This window comes from Plectropomus leopardus, chromosome 24 (assembly GCF_026936395.1).
Source record: "Plectropomus leopardus strain MGB_pleo_1.0 chromosome 24, ASM2693639v1, whole genome shotgun sequence".
Classification (NCBI taxonomy): Eukaryota; Metazoa; Chordata; class Actinopteri; order Perciformes; family Serranidae; genus Plectropomus; species Plectropomus leopardus.
The window spans coordinates 17,867,513-17,889,102 of record NC_142199.1 but is presented as its reverse complement, the minus strand read 5'-3'; the positions used below and the strand labels follow the sequence as shown (position 1 = coordinate 17,889,102).

The 21,590-nt window shown below is 40.4% G+C and overlaps 1 protein-coding gene across 1 annotated transcript; it reads left to right on the top strand.

Moving 5' to 3' along the window:
• The first annotated feature begins 221 nt into the window (after positions 1-221).
• On the top strand, positions 222-20,927 carry plcd4a (phospholipase C, delta 4a). The gene is made up of 16 exons (XM_042513219.2): positions 222-2,000; positions 4,797-4,847; positions 5,573-5,731; positions 6,671-6,899; positions 7,252-7,381; positions 7,495-7,726; positions 7,856-8,057; positions 9,801-9,945; positions 10,502-10,654; positions 12,131-12,298; positions 17,088-17,241; positions 17,516-17,632; positions 18,047-18,225; positions 18,306-18,438; positions 18,531-18,680; positions 19,377-20,927. The coding sequence occupies exons 2-16, from the start codon at positions 4,823-4,825 to the stop codon at positions 19,466-19,468; spliced, it is 2,268 nt and encodes a 755-aa protein (XP_042369153.1). The 5' UTR covers positions 222-2,000; positions 4,797-4,822; the 3' UTR covers positions 19,469-20,927.
• The last annotated feature ends 663 nt before the right edge of the window (positions 20,928-21,590 follow it).

Here is a 21,590-nt window from a genome sequence, read left to right as displayed (position 1 = left end):
GATGATGATGATGATGATGTGGTGATGATGACGATGGTGATGATGACGATGGTGATAATGGTGATGATGATGTTGATGATGATCATGGTGATGATGATCATGGTGATAATGGTGATGATGATGATTATGATGGTGGTGATGATAATGATGATGGTGGTGATGATGGTGATGATGGTGATGATAATGACAATGATCATCATCATGGTGATGACGATGATGATGATGGTGGCGATGATCATGATGATGGTGATGATGATGATGATGATGATGATGATGATGATGAAGATGGTGATGACGATGATGATGGTGATGATGATGGTCATCATGGTGATGGTGATGATGATGATGATGATGGAGATGATGGTGATGATAATGACAATGATCATCATGATGATGACGATGATGATGATGATGGTGAGCATTCAGATACTTTCTTCCCATTTATTTTCTCACCCATCACCATTCCCACAGACAGACCAGGGTAACGTAAATGACTCCAGGTCACTTATTGCACAGGGTGCTGCTGGGTACTGTAGTTGATTCAGCTTTTCCTCAGCAGAGGTCACTGTGAGGGAGTTCCTCCGCTTTAGTTTTGGCTCTGCGAGTGTCATTTGAGCTGGAAGCTGATCTGAAAACTGTGGATGATTAATTAATGCCTCTGAACCTGATCAGGGAGCACACATGAAGCGCTCAGACGCAATATTCATATTGTAAACGTGGAAGCGTGGGAGTGGGAGCTGTGGGCCGCAGACAGGCTGCAGGTGGTGGCTGCAGAGGTGATGTGGCCACAGTTCGGTAGTTTGATGGTGAATCCGTCTCTGAGGTCTTCTGTCCTCGCGGATTGCCGGCTAAACTGGCCTGATCAAAGTTTGATGAGCGCGCCTTAGTAACATTACACTGCGACTCTCCGTACAGGAGCTCTGCTGCTCCTCAAGTGTTTTTTTTGAACCAACATCAGTCAAGATTTATTCATTTTCAGAATATTCACCCTTTAAATGCCAGGTTTTTCTCATGATGCCATTATGTTTTTAGATTTTTTAAATTTATTTTAAATAATGATTTTCCACGTACTACATGCAAAATATATTTTTTAATTATTTTACTTTTTAATTTTAATTGTTTTATTTATTTTAATTTTATTTTAATACATTATTATTTAATGTGCAAATGTGTTCAAAATCAGGTTAAAAAACAATATAATTAATTAATTTTATTTTCTACTTTCACTGAATTTGAACTTTTATGAATTTTAACCCTTATGTTTCTGGATTTTGTTTCCCCCTAATATACTACATGCAAAGTAGGGTTATTTATTTTTGATATTTTTATTTTTTTATTATCACAAAAAAATGTAATTGTTATGTAATTTTCTTGTACTTTTTTCCTCATTTCTTGTTAATATTGGACCCACAAATCACAAGAAAATAGTACATTTAGATTTTTTTTTTTTATAAAAAAGCTAGGGAAGAAATCTCCAGAGATCTCTATTTAAAATCATAATGCAAAAATTATATTAAAGAATAATTGTAATTTTAATCAGTTTTTTTTTTACGTCATTTCCCTGTTTTTTTTTTTTTTTTGGTTTTTTAACTTAACTTTTTTTTGTTGTTGCTTATTTACTGGTCGTTTTTAGCATTTTTTGGGCCATTTCTTTATTTTTTAAAAAAAAAGAAATCAGTCCAATTTGCCCAGCCTTTACTTCCGTTAACCTGCTCTACTCTCTTTATCCAAAGAAACAGAATGAATGCTGAACTCTCGGAACAGTTTCAGAAATGCTAAACGGGGCCAAACAAGCGATCAAGCAAAGGGACAAATAGGATCCGGAAAGAGAGGGATGGTGAGGAGGAGGAGGAGGAGGAGGAGGAGGAGGAGTTGCGTGTCACAGAGAGTTGCCCCTGGTGTCCATCAGTGCAGCGCAGCATGCAGAGGGACAGCAGCAGCCGTGTGATCCGCTCCAGCTCTGCAGCAGCCACCAGGACTCAGGGATGATCCTGCAACAGGTCAGAAAGTCTACTTGTCGTGTGTTTGTTTTTTTTTTTAAATACATTTTTGGATAACATAAATATTGCTATTTGCCATTTTTTGTTACATTTTTTAAAATAATTTTGAGTAAGAATGTTTTTTTTTTGTTTTTTTACCATTTTTTCCCCCCAATATTTTTAATTAATGTGTGTGTTTTTTCTATCAGTGCTTACTGAGCTTACTCAGTCTAAAAGTATATATTTTTCCCTATTTAATGCATTTGCCATGTTTTATATTATAGCATATATAGTATAGTATTGTGGCATTTAGTCTAGTATATATTGTCTTGCTTTTATTTTGAAGGGATAGTTCAGATTTTGGTTGTTTTTTCAAATTAGAGGCGTGCTAACTGCTAACTGACATCTGCTGGATGTAATATGCTGGCTATGGATAAATTCCCCATACAACCCCACTTCATCCTAAAATCCTAGAAATGTCCTGAAATCCTCAAATGTCCTAGAAACATCCAAAAATCCTTAACTTGTCCCGAATTTTTAGAAATGTCCTAAAATCCTAGAAACGTCCTTGAATCCTTAAAATATCCCAAAGGCTTAGAAATGTCCTGAAATCCTTAAAATGTCCTAGAAACATCTGAAAATCCTTAACTTGTCTCAATTTTTTTTAAATGTCCTAAAATCCTTAAAATGTCCTGGAGTCCTTGAAATGTCCCAAAATCTTACAAAATGTACTGAAATCCTAAAAATGTCCCAAATCCTAGAAATGTCCTAAAATCCTACAAACGTCCTAAAATCCTTAAAATGTCCTAGAATCCTAGAAATGTCCTAAGATCCCTAAAATGTCCCAAAACCTTACAGAATGTCCTGAAATCCTAAAAATGTCCTAGAATCCTAGAAATGTCCTAAGATCTTTAAATGTCCCAAAACCTTACAAAATGTCCTGAAATCCTAAAAATGTCCCAAATCCTAGAAATGGCCTAAAATCCTAGAAACATCCTAGAATCCTAGAAATGATCCTTAAAATGTCCCAAAACCTTACAAAACGTCGTGAAATCCTAAAAATGTCCCAAATCCTAGAAATGTCCTAAAATCCTAGAAACGTCCTAAAATCCTTGAAAATGTCCTAAAGTCCTAGAAACGTCCTAAAGTCCTTAAAATGTCCTAAAATCCTAGTCATAGCAGCCAATCACAGCAGTGTTACTGAAATAAATGTGTTTTTGAGAATGAGCTGTTCCAGCGCTGAGTTAGCTGAGGTCATAAGTGAAGGGATGATGAAAACCTGGACGAGGATTTGTGGAGATTAGTTGGCTCAGTGAGCGCGACACAGAGACAGAATAAAAGTGCAGGACAGCAGAGAACGCTGTGAAAACATAACAGAGCGACAAAAGAGCGTCCAGATCGGCTTAGCGAGCTTCCAGTGACACCACAAACAGCACGGGGCTGGAGGCTGAATAACATCCCTGCTGGTGCCGTGTGGATAGGATGCAGATATCATCACATCATAGCAACGGTTGCTACAATCCATCCGTATGTGGGTTGCTGTTATTATTCAGACCTTCTGCTATACTAAGATTTATTTAAAAATGTATGAATCTAGCATATTGTCTAGGAAAATTAATCATCTGGTTTATACAGGCTAGATCTTAGGCAGTGATACTCAACTTACAGTATGCAGGTTGAATCTGGTCCCCAATAGGGTGCCAGGTAGCACCCCAACTATTTTTTTATTCACAATATTAAATAAAATGAATCAAACTGGAATTGTTTTTGTAGTTTCAGAATACATAAAGAGCCAGAGTGCAAAAAACAGCATCAAAATATAGCTTGTTTGTCAAAAAAAGTGCCTGTTGAGGATCCCCCACACTTCCGAAAGAGGTTCTACCTAAGATCCTAATGTCCTAAAATCCTAAAAACAACCTAAAATCATAATCTAATAATGAAAAGTTCTGGAATCCTTTAAATCCTAGAAACCTTGTAAAATCCCTCGAAATATCCAGAAATTCGCAAAATGTGCTAAAATCCTAGAACAGCCTAGATTTCTAGAAATGTCCTACAATCCTTGAAATATCCTAAATCCTCAAAATGTCCTAAAATCCTAGTGCAGCCTAAAATCCTAGAAACATCCTAAAATCCTCAAAATGTCATCAAATCCTAGAGACATCCTAAAATCCTTGAAATGTCCTAAAATCTTGGAAATTTCATAAAATCTTTGAAAATCTAAAAATGTCTTAAAATCCTTAACTTGTCTTAAAATCCTTAACTTGTCTAAAAATTTTAGAAATGTCCTAAAATCCTAGAAATGTCCTAAAATCCTAGAAACATCCTAAAATCCTTAAAATGTCCTAGAATCCTAGAAATGTCCTAAGATCCTTAGAATGTCACAAAACCTTACAAAATGTCCTGAAATCCTAAAAATGTCCTAGAAACATCTGAAAATCCTTAACTCATCTCAAAATTTTAGAAATGTCCTAAAATCCTACAAATGTCCTAGAGTCCTTGAAATGTCCCAAAATCTTACAAAATGTTCTGAAATCCTTAAAATGTCCCAAAACCGTACAAAATGTCCTGAAATCCTTAAAATGTCCCAAAACCGTACAAAATGTCCTGAAATCCTGGAAACGTCCTAAAATCCTAAACACATCTGAAATGTCCTTAAATCTTAGAAATGTCCTAAGATCCTAGAAACATGTATGGGGCCACTGCAACTGGCCCCCTGGCGTCTTGTCATTTTGCAAAACGTGTCATTTATTGAATTTGTTGTCTGATCTTTGCCCTGGAACTGCAAACTTACATGAATCCCAAACTTCTTTTCTTCAGATGGCAGAAGAGTGAGACAACAACGAATGGCTTCCCCAGGAAGTGGCCTCCGTAAGTCTGATTTTCTCTAATTCGTCGAATTAACAAAGAATAGCTAATTGCTCAATAAGTTTTTAACACTCATCAGAATAAGCTTTTGTATTTACCCCAATTAAAAGTCCCTCCCTCAGTGTCTGAGATGTGACGTTAAGTAACGACCACAAGCGTTTTTCCAGAACGCTATGATGTCTCCATAAACTTGACCTCATCTTGTGTCCAAGTGAACGTTTGTGCCATATTCAAACAAATTACTTAAAGTTGTTCTTGAGATACCAGATTTAGAAGAATGAGACAGATGAGGTTGCCATGATCTTGACTTTTGACCTATGACCACCAAACTCTGATCACTTTATCCTTGCGTCCAAGTGGACGTTTGTGCTAAAATAACAAATTTCCTGTAGGAGTTCTTGAGATATCATTTTCAAAAGAATGGTATGTACGTACAGACAACCACGGCTATCACCAGTGCAGAGGCAGAAGAAAACCATTTCATATTTCCATGTTTAAAATGGCATAATTACTACCAAAATGAAAGTTTGGAAATTCTCGAGGGCCTAACACTACCATTAAGGTAATGAAATAACATGTGAAATGGGCTTTTCCTGTTCAAATTCCTAGACAATGTGCAAGCTGAAGTTGGAAAAGAAAGATTTCAACCTTTGGATTTCAGTGCATTAGAGTTCAAATACCATCCAGTCCTATTCTTGTCAATATCAACTCTGTCTCTCTGTTGTCAGGCATCCAGGGGGACGACAACCTCCAGTCCATGCTGGTGGGGACGGTAATGAGGAAAATCAAGTCTCGTACCTGGAAGAAGCAACGCTACTTCAAACTGCAGGATGACTGCATGACCATCTGGTACAAATCCAAGAAGGCTGGCAACACCCACTCCACAAGTAAGGACTCATGATTGACTGATGCAATGGACCTCTGTGGACAGACATGGAGTCCAACATAATGATTATGAATGCCCAAATGATGTTGATTACAAGGGTGTCACCACATTGATTTTGGTAGAAAAAAGTAAAGGATAAAGTCAGCGCAACTCAGTTCCCTAAGTCGACCGGTACCTGATTTATACTCCCATGTTTTCTCTATTTTGCCTGTTTAAGTCAAATCTTTTTCTTGCATTTGTTCAAGCTCCTAGGTCCTGTGGAAACTCTAGGAATCAGCTTACCTTAAAAACATAGTAAGACGGGCCAACAACATTGTCTGACCCCAGTTATGTTCTGAACATTCTCAACATAATAAAGTTCGAATGAAGCAGTTAATTCTAAAATTACATATCACCGCAAGTGGTGATTCCAGGACTCCTTTGTCTTGTTGTCTTGTTTGAATGTCGCTACACATTTGGGTTAAGTTTGCGAAAGAGTATTTGGTAGGTCTGAACCTTATTTCTGCCTAGTTTCACATCATCAAGTGATCGACCATCAAGAGGCAAGGTACAAGGTAGATTTATTAGTCATTTAAACATGCTATTAAAATCTGTCCTTGATCCTGCTACATCTTTGGAGTTGAAGGATGACTACTACGTGACTACTACGAAAATTCCATCCGGGTGCTTGGTCATGTTACTGCTGAATTCCTGCAGCGCATTTTTTGTTTAAATTTGCATCGGAGATAATAACTTTTGATAAGTTTGGTCAAATAATGACCCAAAGAAAATTTGGCAGTTATCGTACCGCCAGACTACAGAGCAGTTTCTTTCCTCACACTGGTCGTTTTTCTTGTGTAGCATAAAAGGACTACAACTTGCATTTTATTGTGCAACCTTGAGTTGTAGAAGGACCATCATGGAAACCTTGAAACTTCCATCCTGTGTTTTTTGTGCCTAGTTTCAGTGAGTGACGTGGAGGCAATACGAGAAGGCCACCAGTCCGAGGTACTGCTGAGCATCGCTGATGAGTTCCCCGCAGACCGATGCTTCACGCTGGTGTTCCGCGGTCGCAGGAGCAACTTGGACCTGGTGGCTGAGTCAGCCGAGGAAGCGCAGTCCTGGATCAGAGGCATGAAGAAGCTGATGGAGAACCTGGAGAACATGGGGGAGCGAGAGAGACTTGACCAGTATCTTTCACTAAGTCTGTTTAGTCACATGCCATATCATGCTTGCAACATGACAAGTGTGATGCCATTCATGAGTCATTAAGTTCTCTGAATCTTGTGCCAAAATTGACAATCTGACCTAAGGGGGTTATTCAGTTGTCCAAAATAAGTAATTGATTGGAAGACAATATTTATCTAGAGCAAAGTTCTTGCGACACCTTGTCAAGGACCAAAAGTCACTGGTAAATGTTGACTTGTCTGTTGTGCTCAAGGATCAGTTGGGGATTTACCAAAACCATGACTCATAGCAAGGTTTAAGATCAGTGTTTCAGCAACTGCTGAATGTGATACTTTCCTTAAATGGCATACCAAGATGGATTGGTGACTGGTTCAGAAAGGCAGACAAGAACAACGATGGCAGGATGAACTTCAAGGAAGTGCGAGATTTACTGAAGATGATGAACGTGGACATGAACGAGCACCATGCTCATCGTCTGTTCACGGTGAGTGTCTTATGTTAAATTGAGCTAAAACTTGGCAGAGGCCGCTTTAAGAACTCTTGGGTTGTGATACGTCTTTGCAAAGAGCCAAAGAATGTTGCTTTCTTTTCTCTCAGATGGCTGATAAGTCCCAGTCGGGTACGCTGGAGGACGATGAGTTTGTGCTCTTCTACAAGATGTTGACCCAACGGGAAGATGTACTAAGAGTTTTCCAGGAGTACTCGGTTGATGGCCAGAAGTTATCCCAGAGTGACTTGGAGGACTTCCTCAGAGAGGAGCAGCTGGAGGGGGGCGACATCCAGCAGCATGCCAAGCAGCTCATTGAGCACTATGAGCCCTCAGACACGGGTACATGGACTATTGTCTTGGTGTTTGACTGATTCTAATGGGATTATTGTGAAGTCCTTCCTCGTCTTGGTTCTTGATAATGTACCATTAATGTAAGAAGGTTCTGACACCATCCTGCTGTTTTTCCAGCCAAGCTGCTGAATGCCATGACATTTGACGGCTTCTTGATGTACCTCGGCTCAGCTGAGGGCTCCATCTTTAACCCACGGTGGCGGGGCGTCTTCCAAGACATGACCCAGCCACTGTGCCATTACTTCATCTCCTCCTCCCACAACACCTACCTTATGGAGGACCAGCTCCGAGGACAGAGCAGTGTCGAGGGGTACATCAGGTAAGGCTGCTGGATTAACTTTCCATTCTTTGTCAGGTTTGATCATGTAGCTCTGCTGAAAATGTTTTTATGATGTTCAAACTACCAAGAGAAGTGCTAACTAACAGCAAAATGTGACACAGCAGGAGTTATTTGGACACCCTTATGATATTAATAGTTCTGAAAGACTGCTTGCAGGACTGAAGGCCAAAGTACACCATCTCCAAATGGCACATATCAGAACAGCCTCCTCTATTATTTTCTGCTTATAACCCTACACCAGCGGAAAGCTTGATGTATATAGTACCCGTGGAGGCGCCGCCCACGACACTTAACACCACTGTCCTATTTCCATCCTTGCCACCCCTAAAAAAATGTATGTTTTCCCAACTCGCTCCCTGATCATACATCCTTGGTTCTATAGCAGTGTTGCACATTTTAATTCAACTCTTTGAATGAATTCGCCTAAAGCTGATGTTATAAATTGAAATTAATTGATTTTAGTCCGAAATTTTGCCGTTGATGCTGATGGGACTGAGACCAAAACAATAACACATTAAATTCTCATATCAACCAATAGTAAAACAAAGACATTATCTGAGTCCTGAGCCTAATGACATGCCTGAACAGGCAGTTCAGCCCATTCTTTTTCTGAACTTGTGAAATACCTCCGCTTTGTCAGTACTTTTGGCATAAGGGTGCAACACCAAAAGCCACCATCCACGTCCATCTTGAACGCAGCTGAACTGGGCCGGACAGAACTGGTGGCATTGTTATTGTACACCAGTTACTGGACGGATGGCACCAGGCGCATCCACATGATACACGTAAGGATGACACCATGTTGAAATAATGGTGACGACCCAACAGGAGCACTTATGGGCACTTATGGGGCGGGTTAGAAAGATGGTGGATGGGTCCTACAGACGACTGACTTTCATTTTTCTTTTCTACACCTTACCTTGTGCCTCTTATGCCTAAACCGAACCATCTGTGACTTTGTTGCCTAGTCCTAACCATCATGATGGTCCGTGTTGGTTGCCATGACACCATAAGCAGATGCGGAAGGTCACAGACAAAGTGGCACCATGTGACAAGTTGAGCAGTTTGTGGTCTTGGTAGCATAGGTAATTTCCGAGGATCCCAAAAAGTGGGGGGCTTGCCGAAGGGGAAACATTGATTTGTGCTCAGCTCGCACCCCATCTCCTCAAAGTCATTACAGGTCACAAATCTGAACATGCAGACATGATACACATAAGCATGACTTTTCAGAGATTGCTTTATATTTGGTGTCTTTATGAACAATCATAAATCTGATAGGAAGTCCTAGAAAAAAGAGACTTATATGATGACATGAGAGCTAACATTTGCACACATCCAGGACTTACACTGCAACTATCACTTAATTATTCCCAAATCCAGTCCGGCACTATACGTAGATTTCACAATTTCCATCAGCACAAATCCCTTACCTAATGTGTCCCCTACTATGCTCCATTTAACCTCTAAGGGGTGATGAACTTTGCTGTGACATTACCCTTCATTAATCTTCCACTGTTTATTTGTGTTACGAAATTCAATAATAGAACAAAGTGGGATTCTTGACGTCAAATACTTTTGAAGTGATTAATTCGGTTTCATCAAATTTATTGGGTATGATAATGACACAAATGACCTCAGCTTATGGCAAGGGTAAGTTCAAATCCTCCTTGGACCCTGAGGAAAAAAAAATGAATAAAAGATTGAACTTGTTTTGTTGCTCAGGGCTCTGAGTCGTGGCTGTCGGTGTGTGGAAGTGGACTGCTGGGATGGTGCCAACGGAGAACCCATCGTCTATCACGGACACACTTTCACCTCTAAGATACTCTTCAAAGACGTGGTCAATGCAGTGGGCAACTATGCCTTCAAGGTAGCGTCATCTGTGTAGAATTGATTCAGTCTTTATATGTTCAAACCAGACCTTGATGGAGGAAAATATCCGAATGTGCTTTTCAAGTAGAACGAACATGCTAACATGTTCTGTAATCCTTTCATGCTGGCATAGCGATTGTTTTTGCTTTCATTGTCTTGTAAAGCTGTATCAACAAGTCACTCAGTGTCTCATTATACATTCATGAGAGGGTGTACAACTGTGCAAATGAAATGCAAGACATCATCTGAAAGGCTGATAAAGTCAGCCAGCCGGGCATCTGCCACACGGAGCGCCAGCCTCATGCCAAAGTGAACGGCCTCCAGGTTCACATGCATGTCAGACACTGTTGTTTATGAGCGTCGATTGCACGTTTGAATATTTTGGCCACGTGACCCCTTGTGCATCCATCTGCTGGTCTTTTAACCAGACAGGCACAACTCGCAGGTATATGTCAGCTGGCGTATTAGCTTTCCCCTATGATAATGCTTTCCAGTGTCAAATTACAAATTCCCCCCCCCCTCCGCCCCTCCGCCTCCTCCTCTGCCCCATCCAGGTATCAGAATATCCAGTCATCCTGTCCATCGAGAACCACTGCAGTGTTGAGCAACAGAGAGTCATGGCCCAACACCTGAACCACATCCTGGGTGACAAGCTGCTGAAAAGCACTTTAGACGGCAAGGCCCCCATCGGGCTGCCGTCTCCTGAGGTGAGTGTTACCGTCAGATGTTCTAACTCTACCCCACTAACTGGCTGTATGGTGAAAACACAGGTTTATTCAAGCTCTGTACTTGCAGTTTAGGACTTAATGTCTTCCTTACTTCAAAAAATACTTACAAAACAGTTTTGTTGCACTTTTCCATGCCCCTAGGTAATTTGCCATGCTTGAGCATATTTTCATAGTGGCCAAATAGTGCAATTACAACTCCTGTGTCAGTAACCTGATGCCGTTGTGCCCAAAATTTTTTCTCCATTGACTTATATTGTGAAAAAGAAGTCTCTTTTGAGTTTCTCAACCCCTGCAAAATTACTCGTTTCTCTATTAGGATTTAATCCAATCAGTCCAATAACATCTGGAAGGTCTAGAAGAGCAGTAAGGTTAAAATAATTTATGCTAATAAATAGGAATAGGAAATAGAGCTCTTTTGGCTTCATGTGCCACTGACCAATTTTCAACTTTATAGATAATAAAGCCCGCTGCTCCATGTTAGTGCATGGGACATAGGACATACTAAAAACTCAAAGTGTATACCAAATAAATTCTTCCCCAAAAATGGTTTCTGCTCACTGAAGGTAGTTCTCATCACCCTGATATTTATTCCAGTGTTTTGGTTTTAATGAGTTATTCAATTCTACAAAACAATGATTTAAAGTGACTGATCAAAATCATGTGAAGGCTAAGAGGTGTCAGGTTTTAGATCAACTTAAACAGAGAGTACCCTTCTTCATGGGTTTAAACCATCATGAGACTGGTTAGTTTGACCCTGCTGATGATGTGTTGTTGCAATAGTAATCCTTCTCAGTACCAAAGGAACCACAGGTTTAGAAATTTGGCGTATGTGCTTGGCTTAGGAGCCAGATCTGCAAAGCTACCATCTATGGGATTAGAACTGAACGCCTCTAGGTCAGAATTCCACCTCTTACGCCACAGATCTCCAGTTGGATCCAGATACCTGGCCTTGATTGGTAAGCAGAGCCATTAGTGACAGGGCTAGGGTCCTCTACTATCTTGTACCATATGTTTGTGGAGAACCCCGCACTAAATCACTTGCAGGCCACCTGATACCGGTTTAGGGGTTCGTACATTGCAGAGACGCTCCCTCACTGTGATCTACTGAAAGTCAGCACTTGATCTGAGTTTTTGCAAATTTTTTGGGGGGTGAGCGGCTGTGGCTCAGGTTGTCCATTGATCAGAGGATTAATTGTGAGCCAACAGAACCTGCCAGAGTTCACAGTGACCCAACGGGGACCTTTACTTTCACCCCAAAACCTGTCAGAGTCTGCTGGGTCATATGATACGAGTCTAGATGCAACACTGGTACCCTGAATTATTCAACATCACAATAAATTGGATCTCTTCCAATGTTGGAAAATATAACCCCCCCCCCTTCTTCACACATGAATTATTTGAAAATTCAACCAGATGTGAAGGATTATCCTAGATTTTATGTGCTCTTCTTGTTAGGATCTTAAGGGGAAGATTCTGCTGAAGGCAAAGAAGATCGGTGGCCTAGAAGAGAGTTTAAATGGGATAGTGGAGGACTCTCAGAGTGGAGAGGTTAGTGATGAAGAAGAGGTGGCTGAAATCGACGAAGATAACCTCCACCGCGAGAGTCTCCGGCGCAGGGTAAAGGTATGTCAGCTTGTTGAATGCACAGTGTTGCACCTTTGTCGACCTCCGAGCCAGAAAGCCTATTAAACACGGTCTGATGAGCCAGCCTGATATAGAACTAGGATCCTCTTGTTGACTGCTTTTTCGGCTGATGATGCAATACTAAGGCAGCTTTTAATGTATGAATGGAACACTTAATAGATTAATGCTGCCTCCACACTGCAAGATAATTGGGCAGATTTTGAGAGTCTGATTTGCCCCTCCCAACAATTGCAGGGGTGTTCCAATTTGAGGCTGGTGTTAACAGATTATCAGCCGATATGATGCTGTAGGTTAGATATATATTTTTCATGTGACTGGATCAGTGTTCCCAGTTACATATCTAAAATATCAAACATGTTTGATATTTATGGCTTGAAATCATGTTGTGCGAAAGGAACAGCAATGAAATATTGAGCAGAAACCAGCATACCTAGCCAGTACTGTGTAAATTACATATGTTTGGGCTGCAAAATGTATAAGCCATGAACTCCCCAAGCGCTCCCTGGACCTCCAAAAGCAGACCACTGCTGTGAGAGTTGAGTTCAATTGTGACAGTTGGTGAGAGTCCTCCCACCTTGCGTATAACAAGGCTAACTGTTAGGATGTCAAGGCTAATGTTACCTAATGATTATAGACATTGAACTGACAATTGCCCAGGAGGAGAGACCGCTGTAACCGCTTGTCCTCGTAAGGGTCGTGGGGGGGGGGCAAACCCAGCTGTCATTGGGCGCAATTGACAATCACCAATCAACCAGTCTTTTGGACTGTGGGAGGAAGCCGGAGACCTCGGAGAGAACCCACGCAGACAAGGGGAGAACATGCAAACCCACGGACCGAACCCCGGTCCAACCGGGTTTTGAACCAGGGACCAGGGAGCCTCTTGCTGTGAGGCAACAGTGCTAACCATGACGCCACCATGCTGCCCCCAGCCCCCAATCCCAACTATCTGCATATATTGCTGACTTTGTTTTAATTCGTGTCATACTGGACTAAATTAAAAGACAACAATATTGTTCTCTTTGCTGTGTGCGTTGTAGTCAGTCGCTCAGAGATAACCAGAAATCTGGTCGCCCTTTATCCAGCGGAAAAGGATTGCATAAACTCCTGTCATCCCTCATGAAATATAGAGCGGATTGAAGGGCAGGGAGCAGACACTGGGTGTTGGATAAGGTGATCTGTTTACACTGTGACAGCAGAGAAAGACACAGAGGCAGTCAGGGACAAGGAGGAAAGAGAGACTGAGCCTTCAGCACCGTCTACCACTCATGACACTGGTGTCTTCTACCTCAGCCATCCACATCTGAGAAGTCACCTAAAAAAAACCTGAAAACAAACCAACGCTTACATAACTTAAGGCATATCTTTCACCACTGTGCATGTCCAGTGTCGAAGTATGTAAGACAGATAGGAAAAAAAGGATGGACAGGAATCTCATAGTCGCTGTCTTACCATTCTGTCAAACCTGATGAAGCCACGCCATGCAAGGCTTGGCGGGACATAGCTCAGTTCAGCAAGGTGAAGGTTGTTCAGTCTCCTCCAAAATGGATATTTGATACTCAGAATAGCACTAATTGCAGTCAGTAATCACCTTGGTTGTAAATACTGAGTTGTAATGTCTTGAAGTCTGGCTAGAATGTGGTATCAAGTATCAACTATTGCAAATACCTAATCGGGCAATTAAACAGTGGCTGCTAAAGACTTACAATAATGAAATTACAGATTGTGGAATCAACTGAGGAAGTAGTTTGACTGCAAGACTCAAATCAAAAGAATAACTTTAAAATACTGTATATACTCTGATATTCCAAATGTCAACCCTATCAGGGGCGGCAGGGTAGCGTCGTGGTTGGTACCGTTGCCTCACAGCAAAAGGGTCCCTGGTGCGAAACCCGGTTGGAACCGGGTTGTAGGGTGTATCCAATGTGCCAGATGACAGTTGGGATTGGCTCCAGCTCCCCCACGACCCTTACGAGGACAAGCGGTTACAGAAAATGACTGACTGACTGACAACCCTATCAGCATTTGGTTGGCTGAACTTGATCAAATTATTAGTTATTAGTTATTATACCAGAAACTTTTCTGTCAATTTGCATCATTTCAAACGAGAATTGCTACCCCACAGTTGTATGCCTACACACCAGTCAAGTGTTCTTACAGTTTACAATCATGTCAGGGAAAACATGGACGCTTCAAACTCATCTTACCCCCCGCAGCGCAAGAGATCTATACAATCATCACAGTGAGGTTGCTGATATAAGGCTCTGGCAACAAAATTAAACCAGGCTTAACTTGTGCAACACAACATCATCTGGCAGTGTGTTGCGTTGGCCACTCATTCAGGGTTTAATTGGAAATACCATTTAGAAACAGTTTTGAGAGAGTTAGAGGACAAGTTCTGCTCAGGGCCCCAAAAGCTCTGATGAAATTTAAAACTAAAGGGACAGGTGTCACTCAGGTAGAACAGGTCTTCCTGTAATCAGAAGATTGGCGGATTGATACGCGGCTCCTCCAATCTGCACATTCAAATATCGTTGGGCAAGATACTGAACCCCAAATTGCTCACGATGGCTGTTCCGTTGGTGTGTGAATGCGTGTGAATGGTTACTGAGTAGCAGTTGGCACCTTGTATAGTAGCCTTGGTCACCAGTGTGTGAATGTGTGTGTGTCAGTGGGTGAATGTGACTTTTAGTTTTAAAGTGCTTTGAGTGGTCGTTACTACTTCATACATCCCTGATTGGCATGCATCCTGTATATGTAATATGGATTTGTACTGATGGTACAGGCTTTAGGGTGTTAATGTTTCGTGTTGAATGTGCATCTCAGGAAACTAAGTGCACAAGCGGAATCATTGGGCACTTAGGGTCATGTTTATTGATAAGCATTTGAGAAGCTCGAAATGCCACACTGGGACTCCTGTCAACACGGTCATCAGAGGTGAGGCAAGCGTCGAGTTTGGCAGAGATGTGAGCTCGGCGGTGCCCCTGCTGATGGTGTAGGTGTCTGGAGAGAGAGCTGTCTTGCTGTCATGTAGACGGGTGAAGGTGTGGGGTTGGGGGGTGACGGTCTGAAGCCTGGGTAGACCAGCTAGATCAGCTTTCATGTGGAGGCAGGCAGGCGTGCACGCTTAGGTGCTCTGCAGGTCATTGTCATTGTGCCATTTGGGCCCGCCAGACCTCTGATCTCTACAGTCATGGAAGCTACCCTGGCAGCACACCTGCTTGTGCTTGGCATTGCAGTCCAGTATCACTTACATAATTCAAGAGAGGGTTGTCTCAAGGTTTCGATGCGCCCCTGTGCTTCCATCCATGACAGGATTCCTTCGCATCATAAGGGTTTACCCTGTCGCAGGGTAGTGACTGGCTCTGACACAAAGCCAGTTCGTGGATCGATCTCAGTGAGCCTCATGTGACTTCAGTGAACCGAAGAAAATGTCTCTTCGGGCCATTGGGTTTGGGTTCTTCCTACAAGTCAGCAGAACAGCTGAAACCTCTTTGGGTTGCATCTTGAAGGATCTGTCTGAACCTTGTCATTCCACACCTCTCCACTTGTGGCCCCCATGGAGTTCCCAGCCAATTACCTGATGCTGTTCATCCCTGCACACCAAGTCAATTCTTCTTAATTGCAACAACTTTACATTTTGTATACTTCTGTGGTTACTCTAGTAAATCTCCATAGAATTTCAGACATTACTGCCTTTATTTGAACTATGTATCCTACCCCTACCTGCCCATTACCTGCTTCCATTATCCTAACTATTATCTGTTAGCAGCATTGTGACTCTTTCAGTGTCTGCCCTTTTTGAGTGGCATTGATTATATTTTGCCATCGAAGGTCAAGGTCACTGTGGCCTTGTCTGTCTCATTCTTGTGAATGCAATATCTTTAGAACTGTTCGAGGGATTTTTTTTTTAACAAATTGGCACAAACGTTCACTTGGACCCATTGTTTAATGAATAAGATTTTGCTCATCAAAGATCAAGGTCAGTCTGACTTTGCATTCATCTCATTCTCTTGAATGCGATATTTCCAGAACTACTGAAGGGAGTTTCTTCAAATTTGCACAAATGTCCACTTTTACTCAAAGAGGAACTGATTAGATTTTGATGGTCAGTGGCCAAGGTCATTGTGACCTTTCCTCATCAGTATTCTCATTAACTTGTGATCTCAAGAACACCTTAAAGGGAATTTATTCAAATTTGACACAAACGTCTACTTTGAGTCATTGATGAACTCATTGGAATTTGGCGGTCAAAGGCCAAAGTCATTGTGACCCTGCCCGTCACATTCTTGTTAACCCAATATCTAAGGAACACCTGAAGGAAACTGCTCCAAATTTGGCACAAACGTCACCTCGGACTCAACAATGAACTTATCAGAATTTGGTGGTCAAAGGTCACTGTCACCTTACATCTGTCTCATTTGCACGAATACAATAACTCAAGAGGGCCTTGAAAGAGTTCCCTCAAATTTGGCAGAAACATCCGCACAGATTTAAGAATAAGCTAATTTGAATTTGTTGGTCAAAGGTCACTGTGAACTCACAAAACATGTTTCTGAAACTATATAGATGTTCTGTGCTGCCGGGAGGCCGATGTATGTTAAGTATCTATGTTTTCACAGACACGGATGTAAACTAAAGGTGCAACTTTGGTGGTTCATGGAAGCCTACAACCATAAGGCGGTAATTCCAAATTAACTGCATAGTCGGAACAGCAGAGGCCCCTGTGAAAATATTTGTTTATGTGATGTAGTTCAACTTTTCTCCATAGAAGTCAAAGCAGCTGTCCAAGGAGCTGTCAGACTGTGTGGTTTACTGCAAAAGCGTCCACTTCAGTAACTTCAAACACTCCCGCATCCACTCCAAGTTCTATGAGGTGGCCTCTTTCACAGAGTCAAAGGCCCGCAAACACCTGAGAGAGGCTGGTGAGTCCAGCTTTATCCCTCTGTTCTGCTTTAGACATTCAAATATATAGCTTAAGGTTCGACTAATACAGAGTTTATGTATGTTTATAGACATTTGATATCTGTAGTTTGGGATTTTGGTTCTATTGACAGTGTCCAGGTTACATTTTCAGCATGAAATATTATCAGTGGCCTTCTGTATTTAAGATTGACACACAATAATATGTCTCAGGGGCTTCAGTCACATCGTTTTTGTTGACTTTCATTGTACTTTCTGATATTATCTCCATTTCAGGGGCCGAGTTTGTGCACCATAACTCGCGGCAGCTGACCAGGGTTTATCCCACTGGCTTCCGAACTGACTCCTCCAATTTCAATCCTCAGGAAATGTGGAATGCTGGGTGCCAAATTGGTGATTGCAACGGAAAGACAAACTTGAATTTATTGTATTTGTAATTGCTTCTTTGCACAGTTTTGTAAAGTTATGGTTACAGGCTCTCTCAACGCCTCCCTTCAATTGTATTTTAAGTTTAACCAGCACATGTATTTGTCAAGTTCGGAGTCAGAATAGGCTGGTTGTTGAGGAGAAGATGCCAATGCTAATGTCAAGATTGGCTGAAGGAGTTTGTCTTGTCAAAGCAAGATCTTTTTGTGTCTCTTATCCATTCTGTATTGTTAAAGATACAAATGGGGAGGCGTGTTTTACCCTAAAGTTCAAATCTGTGTTGTCGTAAGTGCCTGAATATAGCTTGTGGTAAATTTCTCGGCAAGAATGGCATGAGTCAAAAAAAGTAAATCTTGTTTTTTTTCCTTTTTTCTTATTCAGTTGCGTTAAATTTCCAGACTGCCGGGGAGGGGATGGATCTAAACGATGGATTGTTTAGCCAGAACGGCAGATGTGGCTATGTCCTAAAGCCCGGTTTCATGAGAGAGGCCGAGAAAAGATTCGACCCCGAGACACCCCAGAAATGGGATGGCTACCAACCGGTTGTCCTCACCATACTGGTACAAACCACGAAGACATTAACGAAAAATGTATCCCGAGTTAGTTCAACCATTATTTCATTGATGTATATGTGTTGAAGGTGATCAGTGGTCAGCAGCTTCCCAAAGTCAACATCAAGGAGGATTCGATAGTGGACCCTTTGGTCAGAGTGGAGATCCATGGTGTTCCCAGGGACCAGGCCAAGCAGGAGACCAGATACATCGAGAACAATGGTACAAGAAGGGGTTCTCTATTTATCATAGAGATAAATATAAGAGGGAACGGATGAATGGACATGACATTTAGCAATCTGTACTATCTGCAGGTTTCAACCCTGTGTGGTACGATACTCTGCGCTTCACCATCCACACTCCTGAGCTGGCTATGGTGCGCTTCGTAGTGGAAGACTATGACAAAACCTCTAAAAATGACTTTGTGGGCCAGTATACCCTTCCTCTCAGCTGTATGCAGCAAGGTAAGGTCCATCTGTAGCGTCTAGTAAACATTTCCAACTAGCTGCTGGTGCGCTGCGCCATAAAACCACAGAAGACGCCGGCACCAGGACTAGGTTGCACCAGCTCTTGTTGAAAGGCAGTAGAAGTTCTACTATACGCCGTTAAAACTTAAGAAATGTTAATAAAGCCGCCCACACCAAGAATCATAACGATAGTCCAACACAAGTGGATGGCGGACTCTACACTACAACTTTAACGAAAGTGACGCAACGGAATCGTTTAGGGCGATTTCATTAACGATAGAAACAGCCAATCAGAATCTGAATCAGATCTTGGGAGAATGGTGACATCACGGCCACACTTCTTTTATGGTGCGTCAATGTACAAAGTTACATCGCCAGCTACCGGCTTGGTATGCATACTACAGCGTTTTTGGTTGTTTTTGCAGATCTGAGTCCACAAGGATCGTTTCACGATATGAACACACCTTTTTTTAACGCAAAGGATATACTTTTCCGTTTTTAGCACGACTGTCCTTGTCTAAACGTGGCCTTACACTTTGCACCAAGTTTGAGAGACACAGAATAAGTAAGAGATATAATAAAAAGAGGTATTTTCACCGGTCTCCATGCTGCTTTCGACTTTCACTAACCTGTAAAAAATATACCAAAAAAGTGTATTCTGCTAATCTCTCTGGTTTGGTTTTATGTTCTCAGGTTATCGTCACATTCACCTTCTATCCAGAGATGGAACCAACATTCCTCCCTCCTCCTTATTCGTACACATCCGGATCACGAAACTGGAATGAATCTTTTCTAAAACACCAAAGGTATCGGAAAGAACTCGCTCGGCACTTCTCATTCAGTAAAAAGCAGAAATACCTCTCCTAAAATAGTATTGAATATGACTCGTATTCGCTGTAAATAAATACTACGCCAAATCTTTAGTGGTTCTTAGGGCAGCAGATGTATATGAGATATGCATGTTTTTAGTTTTCCGCATACTAGTGTGTGTGACCTGCTCCTGTGATTGACTTGAACTTTGCTGCTCATGTTTTCGGTGTACTTCAGCGTCTTCAGCACACATCTGAGTTTCCTGCTGAAATATTGCGTTGTAAAGAGGAATGTGCCAGCAACATGTTTAGATCAGGATGAATATTTTCTGTCAGTATTTTCCTTAAAAAAAAAAGTACTTCTGAAACAATGCGTCAACGATGGAGTCTGTTTGTACTTTGCCTACTTTGCCTTTGACTAAAGTACTACATTTGGAACACACCAATCAATTGTATTCTGTTTCTTCGAAGTTGTAAGGTTATTATTATTATTATTATTATTATTATTATTATTATTATTATTTTAAGATAACAAATTTGAGGTCCAATTCAGCTTTCTCCAACAATATGACTGCTATGTGACAAAAATATATCTAGTTTTTCTCTACTTATGGGCTGATAATGGTATTTATAAATGGATTAGGCTATATAATAATAATAATAATAATAATAATAATAATAATAATACCTCTCATGAGTATTTTACCCTTTGAAACCTCAGTAAATTGATTCAATTTTTTTCAAAAACATGCAAAAAATTAGCAGCTCTAGAATAATATTAAAAAAAACTATTACAATAAATATACTTTAAATACTGCCATATATGAATTATGTTACAGAAAATAAACCGTTTTATGTGCTTTTCTTCACGTATTGTCCTGTTTTGGTTTTATCTTTTTTGTTGTTGATAATTTTAATGTAATTCTCTGGATTTTTTTTTTTTTTTTTTACTATTTTTTTTTGTTGTTGTTAATGTCTATCTATCTATGTTGCTCTTTGCCTTCTCGTGTTTTAAAAAAGAAATTAAGCCGTTTTGCTCGGGTTTCAAAGGGGTTAAAAACCCAGATGTGTCTCAGACAGTTTTTTTACACAAGTTAAAAACTGAATTTGAATTTTGCGATTTAAATCGATAACAAACACCAATGTGGAAAATCCAAATTTCCCATATTTTCAACCTATTTCTGACTTTTTTTTAAAAAATCCATCGACAAATCTGAACTCGTGAACATACTTGTGTCATGTGATGTTATTTTGTGGTCTGTATGTATAACCTATATGTGTATATGTGTTTTGATATGTCTATTTTTGTATACATGGAAACATTGATATGTACTGTACATCATAGCGCCGTGTGTTTATTTGCTTGTTTTTTATTTGTAGACGACCTCATATTCATTTGCCACATTTACCTGCAAATACATTTGATTTTCACTGACTGGTGCAGCTCTGTTATCCTTCATGCTTCTCTTTTTTATTCTTTGGGCTGAGTAGTTGCGATACAATACATACATGAGTTCAATGCAGTGATGGGGGAAGTATTCAGATCTTTTACTTTAGTAAAAGTACTAGTACCACCCTGTAAAAGTACTCTGTAACAAGAAAAAGTTCTGTGTTGAAAATGTTGCTGAAATTAGAGCAAGTATAATCAGGGAAAAGTAATTAAAGCATTGCATGTAAAACCCTCAAAATAGAAAAAAAATTAGATTAAAAAAATTATTATTATTTTACAAAAAAACACCCAAAAAACTACATTTTTTTGCAAAAAAAGAAAAACATCCCCAAACAATAAATTATATTTAAAAATAAAAATAAATTTAAAAATGTATTTAAAAAAATAGAAAAAATCCCCAAAACACAAAATGATAAAAACAAACAAACAAAGAAAGCCATAATAATAATAATAATAATAATAATAATAATAATAATAATAATAATAATAATAATAAAATTCAGATTAGTTGGCTATTGATTTTAGGCCAACTGGCTAACTGATCACTAGCACAACTTTTTTTTTGAATTTCTAAAGTCTCTAAAGCTGCCAGTAAAATACAGTGAAGTAAAAAGTACAGCATTTCCCTCCAAAAATGTGGTGAAATTC